This window comes from Leptosomus discolor, chromosome 4 (genome assembly GCF_034619465.1).
Source record: "Leptosomus discolor isolate bLepDis1 chromosome 4, bLepDis1.hap2, whole genome shotgun sequence".
NCBI classification, from domain to species: Eukaryota; Metazoa; Chordata; class Aves; order Leptosomiformes; family Leptosomidae; genus Leptosomus; species Leptosomus discolor.
The window spans coordinates 7,619,790-7,645,063 of record NC_141394.1 but is presented as its reverse complement, the minus strand read 5'-3'; the positions used below and the strand labels follow the sequence as shown (position 1 = coordinate 7,645,063).

At 42.6% G+C, this 25,274-nt stretch overlaps 1 protein-coding gene across 1 annotated transcript; it reads left to right on the top strand.

Moving 5' to 3' along the window:
* The first annotated feature begins 366 nt into the window (after nt 1-366).
* METTL14 (methyltransferase 14, N6-adenosine-methyltransferase non-catalytic subunit) lies at nt 367-23,038 on the top strand. The gene is made up of 11 exons (XM_086464110.1): nt 367-432; nt 873-961; nt 1,679-1,766; nt 6,558-6,638; nt 7,037-7,124; nt 9,592-9,682; nt 11,248-11,389; nt 13,781-13,873; nt 15,257-15,373; nt 17,998-18,208; nt 21,454-23,038. The coding sequence occupies exons 1-11, from the start codon at nt 367-369 to the stop codon at nt 21,765-21,767; spliced, it is 1,380 nt and encodes a 459-aa protein (XP_086320236.1). The 3' UTR covers nt 21,768-23,038.
* Nucleotides 23,039-25,274: the final 2,236 nt, after the last annotated feature.

Sequence of the window (25,274 nt, the reverse complement as noted above, 5' to 3'; positions counted from 1 at the left end):
ATTCCGCCAGCCCGGCGGCTCGCACCGCCACCCTCCAGAGCCGGTGGATCTGCGGGTCAGAGCTGTCCCGCCCTGAGCTGCTCCACCACCACGGCCTCCCCTCCCCGCCCCGGTCGCCCCCAGCACGGCCAGCCGCCGCCGCGGCGGCGAAGGGGAACGCTGCCCGCACCGCTCGGGCCCCGCCGCCGCGGCTCCGGCGGAGCGGGGCAGCCCCGCTGCCCGCAACCAACATGGCCGCCGCGACCGGCGCGTCACGCGGCCGCCGCGTCATGCGGTCGCCGCAACCGTCCCATTGGACGAGGGGATGGAAGTGACGCAGCGGCGGGAGCCCGGGGAAGCGGGGCAGCGGACGCCGGCGGGGCGGCGATGAACAGCCGCCTGCAGGAGATCAGGGAGCGGCAGAAGCTCCGGCGGCAGCTCCTGGCGCAGCAGGTAGCGGGCGGGGGACGGCGAGGCCTCCCCCCCCCTCCCGCCCCGCCAGGCCAGACCGGGCCGGGCCCCGCCGGCGGGCGCTGGAGCGCGTGGGCCCCGCCCTTTCCCCGCGGGGAGGGGGCAGCCGGCGCGCGCCGCCTCAGGTGCAACGGTTCCGCTGAGGGCGGCGGCGGGCGTTTGTGGCGGCCGCTCGTCGGTAACGCGAGAGAGCGAGGCCGCCGCTGGCGCTGGTCCCCCGGCGAGTGGGCGCAGGGAAGGGGCGAGCCCCGGGGGGCCGCACCGAGGGCCGCGCGGCGCCGGTGGGAGAGGTGGCGGCTGCCGGGGGGCTGCAGGCGGGCCTGGCTGGTAGGCGGGTGCGTGAGGGGTGGCCCTCCGGCGTCCTGATGGCTGCTGCTCGGGGCGTTCGTAGTCGGTGGTAATGCGCCTTGCCCGTTGTTCAGTTAGGAGCTGAGAACGCAGACAGCATCGGTGCCGTGCTGAACAGCAAGGATGACCAGCGGGAGATCGCCGAGACGAGGGAAACGTGTAGGTCGGTATCGTCTGCGGCGTCCGTCGGGCCTTAGGGGGGTTAACGGCAACACGGACCTTTGAAATCGGGTGAGATTGCGCTCCAAAGAGCGAAGTAAAATCTTACCGTTTGTTTAAAAACATACAATTAAGTGAAAGAAAATGCTTTCGTTACTCAAATCTGAACTTTGAGTAAGGTGAATGGAGTTTAGTCATTTACTTCCAATAGCACTTTGAAAATAAAGGCTAAACTTTTGCTTCCTATGTTAAAAAGGTCCTGTGGAGCAAAACTGAGGTGTGAATTCAGAGTGTGCCACGTGCATTGGCCTGGAGCCTTTGTGCTTTTGCTAAGAGCAGTTACAGGGCAATTTAGTTTAAAAGTTCTTATGGAACAATAGGCGTGTCTAGGGCAGAGTAGCTTGTGTTTATTAATTCTCACATGTAACTAATTTTGTTCTGTGAGCAGGCCTGATTTTGTAGATGTACAGCTTTAGTTAAAACAGGCTGTACCTTTTAGAACAGAAAAATGAGGAAGCAAGTACCTGTTTTCAGGAATCCTGTCTTTAAGAATTGCTGATCACAAATATACTGAAAGGAACAACTTCTTGTATATGAAGCTTCAAAATAATTTCAAACTTGTGACAGAAACATGTAGTCAAGGCAGAAAATCAGATTTCTGAGATGTTCTCTCTGGAGAGAGAAACTATTTTATATGAGGATTTCTTTTGGATGGTTACAGGGCTGCTTATGACACTTCCGCACCAAATGCAAAACGCAAATACCCAGATGAGGGAGAAGCTGATGAGGAAGAGATTGAAGAATATAAGGTAAGAAAAAAAAGGAAAAAAATTGCTTTTCTCTGGTGTTCACGTATCTCTGAGGGACTTCTAAAGTATGTGTGTGTGCACATATAAATAAAAATAAGTGTGATATGTATAGATACTTTAAAATAGATGTTCCTCAGTGGCATCTCCCGTGATGTCTTCCAGTGCAGAGAGCTAAGAGAGGGGGCAGAGATGCGAAGTGGTTCTCTTCAGGTCTGGCTTGGGGGCGTTGAACTGTACACGCACCAGAACCCAGTGTTCAGAGCCTTAATGTGGTGCTGCTGAATGGTGGTGGTGCCCACAGGGAACGGCAGTGTGCCATGGCTGGCTGTCTTGGGTGGGAAGAAGCGGGAAAATGTGTGCGTGCTTGGGTATACACACAAAAAAATCTTGACCGGGATTTCTTTGTGTCGGAAGAAAAGCTTGCGTGTAGCAAGAGGCCTGGGCTGTTGGGTGAAATATGGGGAGGCTGAGAGTGTCTTCCAACCTTCCTGCGAAATGCAGAGGAATGCGGTTCTGGATGAATGGAAGAGGCTTGGTTTGGCGTATGCTTTAAGTACCCAAAATATCCGGGAACAGTTTGTTTTTTAAAAAACAAACAAACAAAACAAAAAAAAACCCAACAAAACAAAGCAAAACGCCTCTGTGGTCATTGAAGAATGAGTGGTTGTCAAGCTGTCATGCCCTTCATTTTTCAAATGCTCACCCAAGAGCTATTAGATAGCTTACGTGTTTCGTGTCTAATGTGATGTTTTGGCCAAGATGGGCGATAGAGAAAGGAGGTTAAACAAAGGCATGATTATGATACAACTGTCTTTTCTGATTTGCTTTGTGATCTTGTTGCAGTATATATCCTCCTCCCTCTCCCTTTTTTCCTTGTCTTAGTAACCTTGCTTCTGTGGTTAAGTGGAATCAAGGTTGGTGCACTTATGAAATAATGCAGTGTGTCTCCTGTTCTCTTGGATGCCTAAAAATAGTAGTTTTTTAAATATGAGGCCTTGGTAGTGTTACATTTGTGTTCAGGTTTATAAATCCTTCTGTAATAATGTCTGTCTTCTGTCTTACTGAAACAAAAAGTTGATGTATGTCAGGATGGGTTTTGATGACTAATTTTAAAGTCTATCTGTAAACGGACAGACGTTCATTTTAACATGCTACTGTACATCTTGTTTAGCAAACCAGTTAAGTCACTATCTCAAAGAAGGGACTAATGTGCACTATTTGTGGAGGGGGATTTTTATGGTCACGTTAGTGATCAGTTCTTACCAGTTTATTTTACTCTTTCACCAAGTATGTGGTTAAGCAGCTGATGTTTTTTCTCTGAATATATGTGGATAAGTGACCTCAGCTGGCCAAGCATATGGATCTTACCATTGACATTTTCTTCATTAGCGTGGAGAAGGCTTACCGTGAGGTGGTCTGTAACCACTTGCAAATGGCTAGGCTCTTGCTGTGTTGTTGAAACTGAATAATATTTTAATAATACTAGCTTGGGCCAACTTCAGTTGAGCGGATGAATAGATTTAAGAAACTTGAAACCCCCAAGTAGAACATCTATAGTGGAGCCATTAGCTGTCTTCTGCAGACATTGCTAATTCCCTGTTGGCGAGGAGATAAGAACTTAGTAAGACCCTGTCTGTATTTCTGTAACTTTTTCCTTAGTACTTTGAGCCTCTTTAAATTTAGTCTTGAAATATGAACTGATGCAAAAATCTAGGTCCTTACAGTACCAAGCCCTGTTGGATTGTGTTTAATACTCCTTAGACAAAAATAATAATAGCATTAACTATTAATGTTGCAGATAAATGTTGCGAGTTTGTCAGTTTTGTTAGGGAAATCAGAGGTATTTCTGATGCAAAGTGACCTGTATGTCTCTAAAACCCTGACTTGCAGTGTTGGGTTCTCTGCGATGGTGTCGGTTGATCATTCTGAAGTGGTTTAAAATTTTTGTGCCCTGAGTTTGGATTTGGTGGAAATTAACGTGTCCTCAGACATCACCTGCTCTAGCTGGAGCCTGAGCATTTTGCTGTAATTGCTGGTGAAGAGGGGTCACTGTGAAGATACCACGTTGTTGTTACTGTGGTGCAGTGTGATGGTGCAACATCTGCAGGAATAGTGTGGGCATGTGGGCGTGAAACCTTAAAACGAATGTAGTTGGGTATTTTAGAGGATTTCCATCAGTTTCTAATATTCCAAATGGAAAGTGAAGTGGGCTGATGGCACCTAAGTGCCCTGTGCTGGTATTTTGAGAGAAGGCTGAACAGTGGTGCTGATTTTTTGTTATAGGGGGGAAGTGTGAGAGCAGTTTTTGAGATGAAAGGTGAAGTATGTTAATCTTCTCAGCCATTCTGATGCAAAAAAGGCGATTTGTTTTTTTCCTTTTTGTGTTTTTGTTGGTGGTTGTTCTTGTGTAGAGTAAGTGTAAATTTATAGTGACAGTTCTTAATAAGCATCAGGCTGATATGAAAATGAAGGGCAGTAAGGCTGCTCGTTGAGCTTCCTTGCAAGCCACAGAGGTGGGAGATATGGAAAGAGATGGATTATTGACAAAAATTAATAATGAATATCATAAGGTCAGAAAGTTGAATTGTGGTTCTAAAGAACTTATACATTACTCTTGTTTTTGTGGAACTGTCACAGTTGTGCTAGGGTTAGCTGAGCTCCCTGGTCTCTATTTGGACGTGACAGATAGTGGGACTAGACTATCTGCTGCCACTCCCAGGCTTTTCACAGCCTTCCCAGAGTTGTGGGTGTTGCTCTACCTCTCCCCTTCCCCAGGTGAATTTACTCAATTGTTTGAACCTGGATGAACGTCTGGTAGCAACAGTGTTCTGTGACAGAGTGTTAACTTTGTATGAAGTACAGAAATACGCCTGGTTCACATCTGCTGTCTGCCAGCCCAATTTGACCCAGCCCTCTTTTACTTGGTTTCTGCAAGCGGGGCCCTGCGAGCTTGGAGCACTTCCATGCCATTGTTCTGAGGCTGAAAAGATCTGACTTGGTTGGATCATGCTTAATGCTGGGAAAAACTGTATGCCTTAATATTGTGGGTAGTTTTTGTTTCCCTAACTCAGCAACAATATACCAGATTTGGAAGCCAAGGATGGTTAACGTACAAGAATGCGGTGTCTTGTATTATTAATAATTTTGTTCTGTCTCTGCTTTGACTGTGCCCTTTTCCCTTTGAAAGTTGTCGATGTGGGCTTTTTGTTTGTGGCCACAAGACCTTTTTTTTTTTAATCTTTAAGTCACTTGTGAAGGCATAAAGAGAACTGGGATGGCTCAGAAGTAGGTATCTAACAAGTGCTTATCAGAAGGCTAAGATTTAGAGGAAGATGGAAGGGGGCAAACTGGTGTAAACTTATGGTGGCATAAGCAGTTTTTAGTAAAACTCAATGTTTCAGCTTTTTTTTTTTTTTTTTTTTTTTTGTCCCGAACACCACTGCTGCTGGTCTGCTCTTCATTCCTGTTCCTTGTAATCGCTGCAGCTGTTTCTGGTAGTAATCTTGTCTTTTTGATCTGGTTAAACAAAGACAGGCTGTATCTCTGAGTTCTTCACCTGAATAGCGGGGAGGGGGAATCTGTGACCTCCTAGTCACACAGTTGGTTCAAAGCTCCAATTTGGAAAGAACACAGGCTGTACTTCAAGGTTTCCATAGCTAGAGGGATCAAATAGGGAGAACACTTAATCTTTCATTGCACATTCAGACAGCTTGTGTAGCATAGGGTAAATGTTGCAGTAATAATAACCTCTTCTCTGCATCTTTTGACTGAAGATGTGTGTTGGGAGGGAGAAGCTGAGTTCTTTTATAGAGAAACCTGGTTCTCTATTTTCCCTTTTACTTTAGTGTGTTAAAATGTCTTTTTTTTTAATATTTCAGCCTTGAGACTGCTTTTCTGCTCACATGAAGCACTATATTAACTGATTAAGATTTCTGTTTTAATCAATAATGTATGAAAGACCATGTGCATCCTACTAAAATATGGTAGAAGATCTTATTTAGTGGTTCTTCAGTTTTATTTATATATATACTCTATATATATTGGGTTGTTTCAGGATCGATAGGAAAACAGAAAATGTTGTGAAGCAGCAAGTCTTTTTTTGTTTCTGTTCAGTGTGGGATGTTCGGAGTGTCAGTGTGACAGATCTCTGAATTACAGAAATCGATGAAGAACCAGTTGGTGACGCACTAACTGGGGAAGAAATTGCAATACAATTCCTGTTTTCTGTGCATTTTGAGACTACAAAATGGGAATTTTAAAGTTACTTTTAAGGACAGTCCAAGTGAGATGCTGGCTTGTACCATGTGCTCTTTCTGCAAAGTGTGGACTTTAACAGATTTGTCTAGAGAAGATAGTTTCAGCTGCGAAGGTTGGAACATAGGAGATGATTGAGTGGATATGAATGTTCAAAGGTTTTACTACAGAAGAACTCAACAAAATACATCATTTGCTTTAGTCCAAGGAGTGAAATTTTGGGGGGGACACAAAAAATTAAAAGCTCTACACCTTGTAGAGCACTGCCTACACTGTCAGGGTCTAGAAATGAATTATTTTGTTCTTCTTTCAGAGGCCTTTCCCAGCAACACACTCCTTAATGAGAGAGGGGCAGACCTTTTGGGCAGTAGGTAGAGTTTTTTCCCCTCCAAAACTGGAGTTGGAACCATTCATGATCTGCTGCTTTAGGAGACTTCTCTTTGTAGACAGCTCACTTCTTCCCTTATGAAGCAGAATCATCATGAGGAGAGAAACAGCATGATCGTGCATAATTGTAGTATCTGCTTTATTTCCAAGGATGAAGTAGAGCTGCAGCAAGATGAAGAGAACCTGCCCTATGAAGAAGAGATTTACAAAGATTCTAGTACCTTTCTTAAGGTGAGCTGCTTTTGCAAATAGAAGTCTAGTCAAAGCTGGCATAGTCGTGTTAAATGGTTTCTGATGTTGATGGCATTTGAAATACAGCTTTAAAGGCTGAAGTAATTCACTGGATTTCACAAGTATGGAAGCTTCTTGTGAAAGATGCTACTGTAGCTAGTGTTTACAGTGATCTGGCTGAAGATCTGAGCCAGCTTACAATGAGCCAGGGTAATGGTGGGCTGATTTGGAACTGAAAACACAGTGATGGTCTTGGCTTGTATAGCTTATAAAGGCATGTTGAAAAGAAAAAAATAAATAAAAATCTGTTACCTTTTCATTTATCAGACGGGGGAGCTGTGTGTGTGTACGTCAGGTATCTCCCCATTGCTCTCGCTGAACTCCCTTTTGTTCCCCAGGGTACTCAGAGCTTAAATCCACACAACGATTACTGCCAGCACTTCGTGGATACAGGACACAGACCCCAGAACTTCATCAGAGATGTTGGTATGTGTAGTCCGTAGCTGTTTGAAGATAACTCACTTTCTTCAACAGCGCTGCTTTTCCTTCCCCTTTTTAATTCCTTACAGTTACTGGGAAATGTAGATACACATGTACTTTGTAGTTTTGTCTCTCTGTGTGCATGCATATCAATATATAAATTTGTATGAATGACTTTATTTTTACTCAGGAGGTGATTATTACCAAGGCTCTTTTTACTCTTGGTTTTATGTGAAAGTATTTAACCAGGAAGATTTTTTTTCAAAACTAAGCTCCTTTGGTTCCAGAATGTAGATGAGTCTAGTGACCAGATCTTGAAACCTTTGGAAGTTTGAATAAATGACTTACAGTTCAGCTGTTTCTTGGACTGCATTGCCTCCAAGAATGCATGTAGCATGTAAAGTATGGAAAATGCTTATATTTAAGTCAGTAAGCAATACGGATAATATTTACTAGCTGAATTATGTGACTGCTGACAACTCATTAGAAGGCCCAGCTTATTATTGAGTTTAGAGGATGTTATTTTTTAAGTTTATGTTCATCTAGCCATCACTGAAATCTTACCTTATTAGGCCTGAATTTAATCTTTCTAAAACTAAGGTGCGGTTTGGTCCTGTTTCCCAGAACAGGTGCTGGGTAGTCATTTCGTTTTTAAAAGAAGCAGGACACCTCCCGGTGCAGTTTTCTGCAACAGTTCTCTGTATTTTATCGAGTTCAGGACTGTCAGGACAAGTGTGGTGTGTTTATAGGTGCCAGCCCAAAGAGGTTTTGATTGCATGTTGAGACAGTTAGTTTGTTTCTTTTCTGTATTTTGTGAATGCCTCTGTGAAACACATCTGGATATTTAGTATGAAAAATGGGCTGTCTTGACTTTATGTCTCTATCTGAAAAGCACCTGGGCTTCACAGTTAGGTGCTTGAAATAGTTATCACTGTTCTTTGACACGAGTTGAGTACCAAGAAATAGCAGCCCTTGTTATTTACTCTGGCTTCGCTGCTGCGTACAGAACTGGGAGGGGACAGGACAGAGGTAATACGGAGATGAGCGTGTCAGCAGCCGTTAGCCTGGGCCCCTCCTTAGAGCTGAGTACGTCAGGCTGCACGTTGGTTAGCGTGTGTTTCCTATGTGGTGATCAAAACTAGGTGCTACTTCCTAACTGGGCACGACCTTCCCAAAAGGGAAGTGGTGGTTCCAGAGCACCCAGCTCTAGCTTTTTGATGTTGCTGTTGGAGAGGGAGAGACCTATGGGTTTTGTTTTGGTCTGGTGGTGGGTGGTTGGTGGGTTGTTTGGGTGTTTTTAGAACAACTGAAGTCATGTCAACTGAAAATTCTTTTAGGTCTGTTGCTAACCTGCTGATAACTGGCTTCCGTTTCTGCTGGTCAGGAGCATTTGTATTTGACTTGCACTGGCTGGAAGCGACACAGCAGCAGAAATCAGAAGAACACAGTGGTGTGTTTTTTGTATTTAAGGAAAAGAATGAAAGTAACTTTTGGGTGGTTTATGCGCATGTAGTAAGAGATAATAAGGTTAGGTACTAATAACTTTGCGTTTACCAGTGAGATGCTAGGGTTGGGAGTTCAGAAGTTTGAATTAAAATAAGGAGAGGGATGGAGGGTTGTGGGGTTTGTAGGTTTGGGTGGTTTTTTTTGTCCCCCGTGGATTAGGACCATTTAAAGTTGTAAATTTAAATGAACACAAAGCTTTGTAAATATTAACTCCCACTAAGGTTGAATGGCTTGGGAGGTGGGAATGGCACCTTTTTGGTTTGTGCTGAGCCTGTCTCTGCTTACATTTTTGGAGGGGGAATGTAATATGCTGAAAATTTGCCTGTTTTTTTTTTCTTTTTTTAAAAACGTTTGCTGCAGAATGTCCGATTAGGGTTCTCCCTTTTACATTCTGTACATATGAAGGGCTTGAAAACTATCACCATAAAGCTAAGGCTAGAAACCCAATACCACCTGTATTCAGATCTTCACAGCTGACAGCAGAGTACCAGATCTCAACGTATGGATTGCATAAGGGAGCCAGCCACACCCCATTTACTGCCTTAGAAATAATCTTCAGAGGTTAATAAGAGTATTCAGTAACTGAATGTTAATTAGATTTTAATATAAACTTATGGATGGGGGAATAACAAAATAACTTTCTCTCAGCATTCTGGCACTTTTAGTTTAAATGAAAGATTGTTTCCCTCTGATGAAAGGAGTTGTGAACTCCTGATCACTGTAGTGCCCTAGAGAAGATTAGAGCGTAGACACTGCAGTCAGTAACAGCCGTAATGAACTGGGTGAAGGCAGGCGGCTTTTGTGAAGTACTGAACAAAAACTGCTTTGAAAGGTTTGGGTGGTTGGAACAAAAATTAAAATGAGGCTAAGTGTTAACATTTGGACCTATACAGAATACTGGACAATGCTTAATTGATACAGATTTACTCTCTAAGTAGTTGTTAACTTCATGTTTTCTTCTTCTTAGGCTTAGCAGATAGGTTTGAAGAATACCCAAAACTTAGAGAGCTCATCAGATTGAAGGATGAGCTGATATCTAAATCTAACACTCCTCCCATGTAAGTGTTCTTGTGGAAAATGCCTTTCTTCTCCAGACCTGTTTGAAGTTAGCTGTCTGCTTTGCAAATCTCTATCTTTAGCACCTGCTCAGAATTTACATTTCCTATTTCTGTTTGTGTATACATATTAATCAATTGAAACTTCAGAAGAATAAAATCAGTTTGGTTTTGTTAGTTTGATCTAGATGTTTAATATAGTATATAAACTAGATTTTCGTTCCGGTATGTGATTATTTATAGTTTCTAAAGCTTTGGTTTTAAGACTGAACTGTCAACTGATTGGGCTGCAGGCTTTAGTTTGGGAACTAAAAGAACATTGTATGATTGTGAATCTCGTGATGATATGCAGCTTGCAGTAACAAGAAAAGCTTAAAAAAAATTGCCTCTTAATATAGCCTTAGTTGTTCCTGTAACAGCTTTTTTGTATGATGTTCAGCTATTATCTTAGTATCCGTTAATCAGAGGTTACTTTGTAGTTCAAGACCAAAAAAAGCTTAGGCTGGCTGGAAGTGATGTGTCCTATTACCTTCGAAGTACCTCCAAGTTTTTGCTGAACGTTAGGCGCAGTATAAGCGTGTAGCCTGGTAGTCCCAGGAATTCGAACCGATCTGAACGTGAACCTAATGCTTTTACTAAACCATAGTCCTAATCTGTACGGAGTGAAATAGCATGATTTCGTGGTAGTCACATGAACAGCTCTGAAACAGTTGTCTGAACAACTGAGATTAAAATAGCAAGTCGAGTTTTGCAGTTTGTAAGTTAGGTGCGTTTTGGCATTTTCAGACATAAAGCACAAAAGGGGAGAAAATAGTAATCAAATGCTGTCCTCTGATAATACCAGATACACTTACTGAGTAATAATCTCTTCCAGACACTTTCTTGGGAAGGGGGACGTGGTGGTCTGCTCACCAGCTTTTTTAAACATAAAGGTGTTGAGGCGAGGGCAGTGTAATTTTTTGATAGCGAGACAGCAGTGAGTGGTGGGCAGGGGTGGAGGCCAGTCGTAAGAGCGCGTTTGAGTGTGTATTCGACAAAACCAATGTGTGTGGGAATTACGCTTTTGTTACTGGGATGGAGAAATAAGTTTCTACTGTATGAAAAATAACATTTCCAGTATTTGGAATCTTCTGAACATAAAATATAATACATGGCATTTCTAAAAATACGCCACTCTCCTGAAGTGAAGCAAAGCAGGAGTCTGTTAGCCAGGCAGTGCGTGTTTGCTTCCTAAATGTGGATGTTTTCTCCTATCTAGTCCGTGGACGTACAGAAAGTTCAGTGATTTTGTACTAGCTGTCGTTGTACAGTCTGGGCGCCTGTTTCCTGCTTGCTAAATTAGAGTCCTAAGAACTGTTTATTGAGAGAAAGAATACTTTTAAAAGAAACATCCAGCATAGGTGAAGTGAGAATGTCACGTGTCTCCTCTGGATTTAGTGCACTTGAGCTGTATGAACTGCCCAGGAGACCCTGCTCTAAACAGGCCGCACAGAAGTGCTGCGTGGGGTGTAATTTTCAAAGCACTGTTAGAACTTGTCCAAGCAATCTGTCGTCTTTTGTTCAAACAGGTACTTACAAGCAGACTTGGAAGCTTTTGATATTAGGGAACTGAAGTCCAAATTTGACGTGATTCTCCTGGAACCACCACTGGAAGAATACTACCGGGAGACTGGCATTACTGCCAATGAAAAGTGCTGGACCTGGGATGATGTAAGTATTTTTCTTGATGTGAAAAGGATTTAATACATGTATTTAAGCAAGTAATTCGGTATCAAAATGTTTGAGAAATGTGTTTTAGGGAAAAATGGTGTATGGTTTTTTAAAGAAAGTCTAGATTCTTACAAAAACTTAAGTTTTATGTAATATGCTTGCCTGCACTATTTCTGTTGAAAGACTTTTTTTTTTGAGGAGTTTAATCAATTAAATACTCCTTTCTGTTCTCCCTGAGCCTGGTTGAAAACTTAAATCTAACAACAGTGGGTTTTCTCCCTACCCTCAAATTCCATGAGTTTTCTTTTCTGTTTGGTTTTTGCTGTTGAAATTTAGAATATCCATTGTAAGTATTCCCTTGTTTCTTAAAATTTTCAAAGCCATTTTTAAGGTATGATTGTTAACACAGTGGTCTTCTGGTCAAAAGAGGAGATGGGTATGCTTCATTGACATACCTCCTTTCTCCAAAGTATTGATTGGGTAGGAAATTTTAACAATCAGTCACTTGTAATCCTGAGAAGCCTAACAAAATCTTCCTTGTGGATTTTTTTTTTCTTGTATTTATGTATTCCCTTACTGTTTAGTCATGGTTTTTTTTTTTTTTGAAGCCATGTTGATTTCCGATCCCTTATTGGGAACAAGGAGAAATCTTAATATGCAAGACGTGATCTTTTTCAAGGTTGCTGGTGGTGCTCTTGTTTTATTGTGCTCTGGTAAACATTTGGAGAATTGAGTTAGAGAAAAGATTGTAAAGTTCTTCCTGCTTGTAGAGACAGAAATGCTCAAGATGTATTATTGATAAGTAACTCCATTCTGTAGCTTTCCCTTTTCAATAAAGTCGGCTCTGGAAAAGCAAGGTGAGGGCTGGAGGCTATGAAGTGCTGGATGTCATCCAGCATAAATTTGATGACACAGCCTGCTGCCAAGTTGCTCTGGCCTTCAAGATTGAACTGGAGAATGCCTTCACGTGGGCATTGAATAAAAAACCTTGTAATGCTAATGTCAAATAGTGATAAATTGGCTCTGCTCTATGTGTCTGTGCTTTACTCATTAAAAAAACCCCAAGAACAAACCCACAAACCAGTGAAAACCAACCGAACCACCCAATCCTCACGAAAACCAGACCATCTGTAGTAGAGAGGAGTAGCTGATCAAAACAGTGTTCACATAACCACGTCAGGAGTGCCGAGGTTCAGGCGTATGGGTGGGCGTATGCAACTAATAAGCACCTATCCCTTAGAGACCCTGTTCGAAAGGTTTGCAGGGCTATGTCTGCATTAGCCGCAAAGTTGTCCTAACATGAGTGAGTCAGGAGATCGAAGCCCAGATTTTCTGTCTCTGTTCTGTGCAGTTTGGGGGAGGGCGATGATGGTGTTACTCTAAACTAGATTTAATTTGTCCTCAGGCTGAAACCTGCACGTGTACAACTTCAGAAGGAAATTAGTCAAAGTAAAGGGTCATGAGACTGAAATAAAACTCAATCCACCTGTAAGGAAAGGATTTGAAAACAAAGGCATTCCTGCCTGTGGTAAGAGCCCAGGTGACTCCATGTTAAGGAATAGGTAGCGCCTGCGTTGGCCCTTGTGTTATGCAAGAGAAAAATGGTGCCTGGCAGCGTTGCCTGGGGAGAAAACATTCCGTCCTAACAGGAAAACTGGAAGTGTTGGAGGCAGGAGTCATCCTCTTGGCTGGGAGTTACATCCTCTTAGAATGGCTTCAGCTGCATTATCTTTCTTCACAGTGGTGCTGAATGAAGCTTGATTTGATGTGTTAGCAAGTGAGGGATGAATCTTTCCAGCTTGAAATGAGTAACAGATGCTTTGCATCTGAAGTTATTTCATCCCGAATGTTACTCAGTTGTCATTGTTGAACCGCTGTCCTGATAAATTCTTGCTGCTTTTTTCCTGAAAGTGAAAATGGAGAGAATGTGTTTCCTATGTAGTAATAGGAATTAAGCTGGTGTTTTATAATGTGTCTTCACCAGCTTCACGTAAGTAACTCCAGGGCTGAAAAGAAACAGAGCACTATTGCTCTGTTAGTAAATCTTTTTGCTACCGATGGAATGAGAAAATGAAGTAGAGGTTTAGGAGGAAAAAAAAAAATCATGGGTTCTATTAGTCTTTCAAGTCTAGAATTTTCTATGCAGATAGGATTTCTGTTAGAAAGAGTAATTAAATTGAAAACATGCACTCAGGTACTGATAAGGTAACTTTTACAACATACTTTCTAGAAAACAATTTTGAGGACAGCTGTGAATGGTGTACAGACTAACAACTTTAATAAAAGTGCTTCCTGATGGTTTCTGTGATAATGCTTCAACGCTTATTGAGCGTTCTTCCTGGTATAACTAGTGATTTATATTTAATTCAGAAACACTTTTATTATTATTAGATCATGAAATTGGAAATTGAAGAAATTGCAGCCCCAAGGTCATTTGTGTTTCTGTGGTGCGGTTCAGGCGAGGGTCTGGATCTTGGCCGAGTGGTAAGATGATGTTTTAATTCAATTTATCGGGGACAGGCTTAAGAGTTTATTTTTATCGTTGGCTTTTTCTGTATAGAAGTCTCAACTGTAACCGCTGAGAGATGTTTTGTTATTGTGGTAGAAGATACATAATTTTAAGTGGATTAAATAAATTTAAATGTATTTGGCATTAACTGTTTAGGTACTGGTATTTTCCAGATAAGTCGCTGTGACTCTGTGAGGAAGCGTAATCCTATAGGGTCTAAAAAGCTGTACTGCTGTCTTGTTTTTGATGTGTGTGTGTTGCCGTAGGAGCAGGTTGCCATGTTGAGTGCATTTACATTACTTTTTTTTTTTTTTAACAGAAGTCTTGATGGTTTTTCTGTGAGAAATATTCATGCTAGTAGAAAGGTGCTACTGTTTCATAAAGTGAGATAAAATTGAGTGTGAGGCACTGCTTAGTTTCAGAAAACACCTGATTTACTCTTAGCGAGCTCTACGAAGTTTTACTTTCTTGTAAGATCTTGGAGTTTCGGAGTCACTCTGTATGCCGGGGTGGCGCTGCTTGTGTTGGGGACGGTGAATAGGGATTTCCAGTTGGCTCTTGCTAGGCTGAAAAGTTCTTTGCTTAGTTTGAGCAGTGCTTCCCGTTAAAACAGTTTGTGAAAGGACCACGTGTGGTTACTAATCTGCTTTTATCTGCTTTTCATTCTGAGGTAGGTTAAAGTAGCTCTTTCGGATGGCTTGACTTTGGTCATAGACATATTTGTAGTAGCTGGGCAGTTCTTGGCCACAGCAATAGCCAAATGAGCTCGAGTCCTCAATGCCCAATTTCCTCTCTTTCCAAGACTACACTTACAGGAGTTAAGGATTAAAGAGTCATGTAAGGTGGTTTGGGATTTTCTGTGTGGGTGTGGTTGGTTTTACAGACACAGGAAACCCCACAGAATGGTAGCAAAGGCTTTTGGCTGTTTATCTTTCTGTTCCTAGAGCTTTGCATTGATGTGAAAAATGACCACAGTGCAGGTACGAGTGGAGACAGGGCCAAGGCAGCTGATCGCTACGCTGCTCAGACTGATTTTGATTAAGTTTAAGTGTCAAGGTAAAAATGAGTGCAGAGTTCTGTAGGGGGTCTGTGCAGTGGTTGGATATTTTAAAAAACAAAAAAAGGGAGGGTGTGTGCAATATGTAGACAAGTCGATGTGCACATAAGCCTCTCTATTTTTTTTTTGGGCCAGCTTGACAAAACATAGTACAGCCATACCAGTGACCTGTTTCATTCCTCTGTGACAAATTTCTCTTCCAGCTGTGCTTTGAGAAGTCAAGTACCTGTATGAGCGTTCAGTTTAGGTTACTTCAGTTTTTGGTGCAGTGCAAACTGTTTTATCTGTCTGTAATATTTAGTGTCTACGCAAATGGGGTTACAGAAGATGTGAGGACATTTGTTGGATTAAAACGAATAAGAACAATCCTGGAAAGACCAAGACTCTAGACCCTAAGGCCGTTTTCCAAAGAACCAAGGTAAAGATTTGGCTCAATTTCTCCTCTGTTCCTATCCTGTCTCTTCATGCTGATGAAACACCTGGTGCCCCACAGCCGTTGGTGACGTGCTTTCAGGAAAGCAGAGTGCCAAGTTCCGCTCTGCCAAGTGCATGATACGGCAATAAGCATATTCATGGGATGAATGATGACCTTCTGTCCCCTTCGTGACTTTAGTCAGCATGAAGTATAGAAGTTTCATCTGCATTTAGCACTGCTTGGTGAATTTCTGTTGTAGGCCTTCAAATGTGATACTATTTTGAGCCTTGTTGAAATGCAGGTACCTGAGGAGGGTTCATAGACTGATGGAACAAGAATGAAAACTGAATAGAAAACGTTACTGTACGTCACAGTGGTTTTGACTTCTGGGTGGTTCCAGTGATGGGTGAACAGTAAATAAGCAGTCAGTCTGTGAGCAATACCTCTTGGGTAAAACGCGGGCTCCTTTCCAGATTAGAGGAGAAAACTTGCTGGCAGAGGAATGCCTTTTGAAAGGAACTAAAGTTAGCAGTAGAATCAGACTAAATCCAATGTCAAAAGCAGTCTTTAAAAGTGTAGGTTATGAATGGATGCAGTCATAAAAAATAACTCTGGACGTCAATGCACATGTGCAGGTGTGTGCCCAGAGCCTGAACTGGGTGGAGGACTGTTAGGGACCAGAGCTCAGTCAGCATCTCCTGAGTTCCTGAAGGTGACTGTGATGCACAAGTGACAGAATCGATCAGCTTGGTTTAAATTAAGCAGGTTCTTAGGGATGTGTTGTGGAGAACGTGTATTGAGGAAGGTGCGGAGAAGAGAACGTACTCTGTTTTAAGAGACTCAAATATAGGTTATTCAGAAGCTTAGAAAAATGTAGATAGGATTAATACAGAATTGTTTTGGGTATGTGTGGGTGTAGCTGTGGCAGTTTTACTGAATACAGAGAGCTGGCTGACAGTTTAATAATTTAAAGTGTCATTAGCCTCAGGACTCATTCCACATCCGTTAATCATTCCTTAGTCTGAAACATCCTCAACTCTGTCTGATTTGCCATTTTTTAGGAGTATAAACTTCCCTTTAAGATAGATGAAATCTTTCTTTGACTTGCATTTAGATTAATCTGAAGTTTGTTTGAAAGTGTGTTGTATTAGTTATAAATATTTACACTTAGAAATATTTATATGTTTATTGCATATAGTATTGCAAGTATGTGCAGCTCACTCATGAGGGAGAGGTTAAAAATAACACAGGAGGATTTGGGGGGGGTTTATGTCCTTTGTTTAACGAAGGAGACCAGTTTCTGGTACTAGAGAATTTCTCTGTTTATTGAGCAAGGGTTGGGCTGAGGCCAGTATTTATAATAAACATTGAAAACCAAGCTAGGTTATTGTGACTGACTGAAATAGTCTGTTGTGCAAGATGTGTCTGTCTACCAGTGATCACAACAGCAAATGCTCTCCTGTTACGTGTAGTGCGGGCATCTCTCTCGATGGGTGCTTCAGCTGTGCCACCTGTTACAGACTCTGAGGTACCAATGAATGACATGCCGTGTGTTACAGAAACAAAATGTTTGGGATCCCTCTTCTAAAGACGAGGTTTACAAGGCTTTGCTTGATGGGCGATTTGCTGGGCAGTGATCTGCCTTTTCACTTAGTTAACTCTAAGGTCTGAAAACCCTGTAGCTTGGGTGCGGTTGACCAGCTGCATCGATTTGATAGGTCACCTTTCTGCCTTTCGTGTTTATTCACTAGCTCTCAAAACCTTTGCCAATCATCTAGAAATGATTACGTGGCTCTTGTCTGCAGCTTTTTTTAGAGCCATCTGGTGGCGCTTTGTGACTCAGTGTTTTATGATGGTGAGGAAGGTCACTCATCTGAGTTCAATATTCCCAGAAGTGAATATGTAGAACCCTCTTTTCATCCTGTACTAATTGCAGTGATTCCTCATTCATAGATTCTACACGCGAGTCACTTAAATTGACCTAGAGTGTTTCAGAGGAAAGGAAAGCATTGCATATTACAGTTAAAGACCTCTCCAATGCTGATGGAGTTGATATGGTAGTTTTACTTTTTTGATGCAGAGATATCTTCTAGAAAGGAATCTGGGGGTGAAGGTACTTTTGTAACAGAGGTACAATATGAAAAAATAAATCTTATTTTCACTGACTGGCTGTCTTATGGCTGAGAGCTTTGAAAATTATTTGTATGAATAAAGTTAGGATGAGAATGCTGACACAAGTATTAATCATAATAACTATTGCTTTACTCTTGCCATCACCTTGTGTTCTCTCTCCTTGTGGTGATTTCTCAGCCTTTCCAACTTGCAGCCCTAACTTCGCTGTGATTGAAGAAGTCCGAATATCTTCTGTCCGCCTCCATTTGAGTTTTACCACTTTGTAGTGTAGTTGATCAGGCCAGATAGCTTAAACTACTCTCTGCTTTGTTTTTAAAAGGCTCTTCTGGTAGCTCCAGCTTGTTCTGTTCTTCTAGTTCATGCTTCAGACTTTACTCTGTGCGAGAGCAGGACCTACTCTGCCTAGAATTTCCTTTTCTCTGTCCTGCTGAGACCACAGACACCTGTGCTGTAGCAGCGTGTGACAGGTACGCTTCTGTGTTCTGTGTGCGTAGGAGCACTGCCTCATGGGCATCAAAGGAACTGTGCGTCGCAGTACGGATGGTGACTTCATCCACGCTAATGTTGATATCGACCTCATCATCACAGAAGAGCCTGAAATTGGCAACATAGAAAAGCCTGTAGAGATTTTTCACATCATTGAGCATTTCTGCCTGGGACGCCGCCGCCTTCATCTTTTCGGAAGGGACAGTACGATTCGACCAGGTAACTGTTATGTTTATTTTTGTCAAATAGTTAAACTTTAATTTACTTTAATAACCCTCTTCCGTCATCTGAGGCCACTTGATGGGGGGTTCTGATGGAACCAGAGACAATAATGGTTAATCCCAGTGCATGATTCTTCTGCCAGGACTTGCACCAGCTGAATAACCGTGTATTTTTTTTACGTATAACCCCATTTCCCCCACCACGGGATTGTGATACCACATAAAGCCAGGTGAGCTTTCTTCTCCACAGTGGCGACCTCTCCACAGTGGCAGTCTAGTCAGGAGTGAGAAAATGTACTGGATGGAGAAATTTCCCATGTTTCCTACCCTCCCGTTCAGACAACTAACCAGCCGAATGCTCAGCAGCAGAGGGGTTGTGGCAGCGCTTGACGGTTCTGCCAACACGGTGACAGTAGCCAGGTGATTTCTGCTCTAGTTCATGTTCCATCCCTCATGATCAAATAGCAGAAAATTTTGCTAGAACGGAAGATCTCACGTGTGTATTTTCTTAGCAAGAACGTCTGTCTGAGGGCGATCCTCAGCCTGTGTGGCAGGAGCCTCATACAGAGCCCTATGAAGTGGTACTACGGTTTGGTTATAATTTCTGTTGTTATGTTTGGGAGCAAGACCAAGTCGCAAATGCAGTTTGCCACTGTGTACTGTTAAGTTTTGTTTTATAAATACTCATTTTTAGAAGTAAATATTGCTCGAACAGGACAACCTCTACACTTTTGTCTTCTCCATGTCATCTGTAATTGAAAGTAAATGCTGAAATTATTCAGTGTTCTACTGGAATACCGAAATGTGTAATTGCTAACTTTTTAAGTTCGTGTTCTGAATATTTCCTTTCTGTTAAACTTTTATTTTTGGACTTGATAGTGAAGTAAACTCCGCAGTAGCTCTAGAACTTGAAATGTCTTTATCATGTACAAGACAACAGTAGCAGAATTCCCTGCTTGTTAAATTCATGTCAGTGTCCTAAAGATGTTTCCAGACATATGTCACAGGTCAGACAGTAGATCTCAAGGAGATACATTTTTGGGTTTGATCTGTCAGTCACAAAACGGTGGTGTTTGGAAAGTCTATGACAACTGTCGATTCTATTCATTTTTTCAGAAGATTTCAGAAGGTGGTGGTTTGTTAACCAGTATTTTCGCCTGTTCATGTGTTTAACTCATCAGCGAGTGTAACAGAATTCAGTTGAGATTTCTTTTTTTGCCATCTGCCATGTGGTTACACTTCTCAAAAGCTCGATTTCTGTCTATAAACTGATCTCGGATTCCTGCGAGCTTAGTGCTGGGCTGGTTGCCAGTACCTGAAGACCCAGTGTCTTATACTGGATGCTGCATCTGGCAATGGAAAAAATGTGTAGAAATACATGGATCAGATTGACGGTAACTGCATTTTATTTGTGTCGATGGTCAGGCCTTTCAGTTTGTCATGCCTAAGTGATGAAGGACTTCTGCTGCAGGCAAATGCAGATGAGAAGAATAAAGTCTATTTTGACACTTTCTCAGACTTGACATTTCTGCCCTAAAGCCTCAGGTGAACAACCAATCCAACAGCCCTGTTCCTTTCAACTACCAGTGAAGGCTTGAATGGGCAGACTCTACACCTCTCACTATGGATAGTGCAGCCGGGCTTCACAGGCGGGTGGACGCTGTGAGCGTTGGTCTCTGAAGGATTCCCGGTAACAGCGTGCCCTTCTCCAAAACAGGTGGCGGGGGGATGCGAGTGGGGCAGGTGCTGTAGCTGCGCTGCCTTTAGGTTTGTTCAGCAGCTCTATGTCACACTGGTTTTCCCTAAGCAGAGATCAAGAGTTTGGATGACAGAGGAGGAGGGGGTACAAGTCCTTCCATGGCCGGGTTTGCTGCATGTGAATGCTAGTACTTGTGATACAAAAAAAGTGTTGCTTATTACTAAGCAATAAGTTACCTAAATAAATTTCAAGATGTTGTTTCTCTCTTGCTCATACAAGTATGAACCAGTGATTATTGGCCATTGCTACTCTTTGGCTGGCCTTTGGCTCAAATTTTAATGGTGTTGTCAGTCTTAATTCTCTTGGTTACTGGTGTGTGTGTGTGTGTGGAGGGGGCTGTTTCCTTTCGTTGAGAGACATTGTTTGGGTGTTGCTTTCAGTGCTGTGGTAGGTGAAGTCTTGTATGTTGATGTCCCACAGGGTCATGTTAGTCTGATTCAGCTCTTGTATTTTTTAAATTTGGTGGTCACCCTGGAATTGCATTGCATACTTTAAATCCTCTACTCATCACAGTCCTCACAGTGCCCTGTGGAGGATGAAAACTGAACCCTGGGAGCTCACCTTTTTTTTTTGTGTGTGTGTGTGTGTGTGCAGGAAGCAAGATAAATGTTACATAAATTCCTAGGGTAAAGAAAACTGTGTTAAAGAACTGATCTTGGGGTTTTTTTATTCCTGTTGTGGGGTTGTTTTTTTTTTTTTTAGAAGGATGCTGTTGAGATCACTGAACTACATTTTTTCTTCTTTAATACATAATACAACTGAAAACAAAACTCCTGCTGACATTTTTAAGTGGTCCGAGCCCCATTTTAGGTCCGAACACCACTTTAGCTCATAGTATGAAGAAATAAAGTGCTTGTTTTAAATGTCCGCCTGCCTCGATTCACTTGGTGATGCTGAAGTGGCCACTGAATGTTTGTGCATGAACAGGTTAATTTAACTCTTTAAGCTCTATTTTCATATCATGTGGGCTACAACAGAATTGTTGTTTTATTGTGTTTTCAGGTATGTGCTTCCAGCGTGCTGTGCCCTTGGCTGCACTTTCACAACTGGCTTCTGGAGACAAAATTACCTCATTCAAGTTTAAATGCCTTTTAAAAAGGGGAGAAGGAGGAGGATGATGTTATTTTTAAACTAGATGAATTTACTGATGTGGTTTAGTCTGGTCCCAGACGGGCTGGAAAACATTGTGGTGCAAGAACAAGTATGAAGGAGGGGGAAGAGCTGTTGTGAAACCACAGCATGCATGTTCCCATTGCCATGTGTAGTTTAAAAAAAAGAGAAAAGCCCTTAGAAATACCAAGCTAAACTTTTCAACAAATCTGGCTTTCCTAGAGGTGACCTGTTCATTCCCTTCGATACAGGTGAGGTGCAGTTAAGTGTCTGTCCCCAGCACTTCAGTGTTCATTTACTAGGAAAAAGGACAGCAACGGCCTTGAAGCATGAAGTCTGTTCTTGCTTTGGTTGACTCTGGTTTCGTCCCCTAGGTTGGCTGACTGTGGGACCCACCCTCACCAACAGCAACTTCAATGCAGAAACGTACTCTTCGTACTTCACAGCTCCAAATTCCCACCTGACGGGCTGTACCGAAGAGATTGAGAGACTTCGGCCCAAGTCACCGCCGCCCAAGTCCAAGTCTGACCGGGGAGGTGGTGCTCCACGGGGAGGAGGAAGAGGAGGGACTTCAGCAGGCCGAGGAGAAAGGGGCAGAGAGAGGAACAGAACTAACTTTCGGGGTGAGAGGGGTGGCTTCAGAGGGGGACGTGGAGGCACCCATAGAGGAGGCTTCCCCACCCGCTGATGACTGTTAGGAAATTACTTCTCCCCGCCCCCACCCTGTGCCTCCTCTCTGAACCTTTTTCTTAGTCTTGGTGTGAATTATTCCGGGCACTCAAGCTAGATGACTTTTAAAATAGTTTTTGGTGCACACAGTTACAGCTAGTCTGCCTTCCAGCGACCCCCCGGCACATCACCTCGCCTGGCAGGCAGGGTCCTGCACCGGACAGCGCTGACCTCGGCCACCTGACAGCTGCTGTGTCACAGCAGAGAGCGCCATCTCTTCAAACCACGGGTAGGACTGCAGTGAAGATACTTCCTCTTTATGAACCTTGCAAGGTGTGGGCTTTATTAACTGTCATTTTCTCCAAAACACGAATTCCTCCTCTTTGGAGGATCAGGTTTGGACTGACTTGGATTAGTATGATGGAGTGGGCATGAAATGCAGTTCTGAATTGCATGGTCATAGCAGACTTACTCTTTTACTCATGGAAGAAAAAGTGCCGTGTCTATATTGACACGTATTTTAACTTCTCTGAAACCAAGGAGCAAATTGAATAAATAGAATTCTATTTTTTCTTATTTGGTTTAAATTTCCCAAATTATTCCTGGGAATAGGGAACAAGTTCATTTTTTATTTTTTTTTTCCATTTGGGGTGTATGTGTGTTCACTTTCATGGCTGTAGTGGGGAGAGCGGTAACTCTGTGCGGTGGCGTGTTGTGCTTCATGGAAGGCAGGACGTGATGTGTTGATAGGCAGTCCAGAACGTTGCCATGGGTCTGGATTGCTGCTTGGGTGGGGATTTTCACCCAGCGTCTGTTCGCAATAGCCTTGTCCTTTGGTAGGGAAGCCAGTTCTGTTGCAGAAGCATTGCAACGTAAGTCGTAGAAAGACCTCGTTGGAGGTTGTACTGGAACTGCGAGGTGATGGTGTCAGCGAGAGCTTCCTGAAGATAATCACCTGGGTAATGAGGGCGCGGTCGTGGCACAGAGCATTTTGCTTTGCCTGTGGACATTGCGTGCATTGGAAATAGACCGTTGGTGATCAGCTCCAGCGTACAGAGTGACAAGAAAGCAGTTCACTTCATGTGTACAGTATCTGGTTTTAGCAAAACCACAGCTCTGAAGTTCCTGCTCAGTACGTGGTAGCCTGAACCAACCTGACTGTTGAAGTCTCAAAACTGTAGGTGGTGGAAAACTGGCTTTTAAGTCTCATAACGTTTCTCTGTTGAAGCCCAGCTTTTAAACAACTGTCCTGTAAAGTAGTAGATTATTAAACTTGTTTGTCAAAGCTAATGTTGAAATACTTTTCTTAATAGTGTGTGTGAGTTTGTTCTCCTTGAGGTTTTGGAATTGCTATGCTTGACTGTGGTTCCCTCCCTACTGTTGTAAAAGAGCAGGCAGTAACTAACTGTTGTTCTGGTGTGTGAAGCCTTAGCAGAGACGTTTTTAGGGGCTGGCCAACTTCATGGCCTTGGTAGTGTGCTCAGTAAGGGCGCGCTGAAGTGCAGTTGAAACTTGCCTGTAGTTTCCTTTTTGTTTCTTCTGTGTTGTATTTGCACATCTGAAGAGTGACTGGATTGGGGTGGGTGGGTGTGGTTGGGCAGTGTTGTAAGCATAGGGCTCATCTGTCAGTGAAGTCTGACAAAGCCTACCGGGAACAGCATCTGCTAGAAGTTAGATGCCACAGTAAGAAATCTTTCTCCTGATTTTGCCCTAATCATGTTCTTACTCAAAAAGTAAATACTGGAGCCACTTAACCTTAGGAAGGTTGCTAAAGTAGTATAAAGAAAAAAAAAAAACAAACACAACAACCCCCCCCAAAAACATATTGCTTCTGTGTGCAGTTAGATCTATCTGGATGGGCCAGCTTCACCAGGGAAGGGTATGTACATGTTGTTAACAAGCAACTGACCTTCCTTTTTTTTAATTGAGGTTAATGGATGAGGAACTAGAACGTCCTCTATGAAGACAGACACCTGCTGGTTATAATCTGAAGGTGGCGTTTCACCCGTGATAGCTTGCCTGTAAAGGTAGGACAGGGGTGCATGGGCGTGTGCACCCCAAGGCTTGGTGTCGCGTACTTGTGGCTGGGGAGATGATACTTAGAAAACCGTGTGGTGAGGCACCATTTCCTGTTCCCTCCCAATTATACATAAAACCATCTGGTCATTTTTTTAATCACTGTTGATTTGGACCATATCAAAAGTGGCGTCTAGAGATGAAAAGCTTTTAATTGCATTACCGGTTGTCAGTTAATTTCTCGGTTGTAATGCTTTAACAGGAGGAGGAGGATAATGCTCATCAGTGAACTGATGAATATTTCATTTACCACAAGTAAATGAAGACTTAATTTGAGCATACTGTCCTTGAAGATAAAAGCCTAACAAGTTTCTTCCTTTCCAATTTTACTAAATGCATAATGCCCCTGATCTGATTTGGGGTGCCTGTCTAGATCTTGCCCTGTCTTTCCCCTCTGGAAGAGGCTTACAGTACTTTGAGTATCTTACACCCTCTATGAATTAAGTGACAGAGTTGACAGTTGCACTGATGAGATTCTCGGGATGTCTTAGCTTTTAGCTTCAAAGGGATTTTAAGACATCGGTCAACTGTAAATCATTGTGTGTAAATCCAGCCATCGGCTCAAGAATTCTTTCCACTTTCCGACAGCGATGAGTGTCAGAAGTTGGTTGAAACGCTGGCTGCGCTGTGGAGGTCAGCGGGCAATTGATGCTCTCAGGGCTTCTGAGGTTCTTCCCCAGCACAGTATCACAAACACAGGCTCATTGTGTATGTTCGTAGATACTGAACGCGTTGTTCAGTGGAGTGGAATTCCAGCTGCAAACTAAAGAACAATTTTGATCTGACAATGGAAGTTAAATGGCATTAAGTCAAGGGCTTAATTTTAGAATACTCAGATGTTTTAAAATAGAAATATCCAGAGTGCACTCTAAAACAGAATAAATGAATACTTCAAGCCCATTACATAGAAAACATGTGTAGGTCTTGTTTTTCAAATGTGTTTTTTTTAAGGGTACATTGAATAACTGAAAGTGATAGGTGATGGGACCCACTGTTCCTGTATGTAGTAGAAAAAATTTCTCCTTCCAAAATGGGTCAAGTTGGTGGCAATTTTATTGCTGTAGTAGAAATCACCCAGTGTAATGGGATGATGGTCAACTTCATAACATGGAGGAAAGCTTGCTAATCCTTTTCAGAATAGGGTCATTCTCATGGATGAAAAAGCAAGTGGTAGCTAAGTACTGGGGTGAAACATGAAGTGATTTTGAGTGTAATTATTGCAGCAATTAAAAAGGAAAAAAAAAAAACAAACTACTGATTTGAGTATCAGAGTCCTGCTGTTTCTGCTGGAGACAAGAACTGCGCTTGTAACATGTCTGTGTGGTAACTTCTGATTGCTGTAAGAGCTCCTGTATCTGGGTGGTGCTTCAGCCATTATGATGTCTAAATGTATGTAAAATTAACTGTATGTGGAAGGCTCAAGCTCCAATGAATTAGCTACGCAAGAGCT

Bases quoted from the DNA above. Each gene is read 5' to 3' on its own strand.
- METTL14 (XM_086464110.1), top strand. From the start codon at position 367: ATGAACAGCCGCCTGCAGGAGATCAGGGAGCGGCAGAAGCTCCGGCGG. The intron at 433-872 runs GTAGCGGGCGGG...CCCGTTGTTCAG, and splicing joins GGCAGCTCCTGGCGCAGCAG to TTAGGAGCTGAGAACGCAGA. The intron at 962-1,678 runs GTCGGTATCGTC...GGATGGTTACAG, and splicing joins GAGACGAGGGAAACGTGTAG to GGCTGCTTATGACACTTCCG.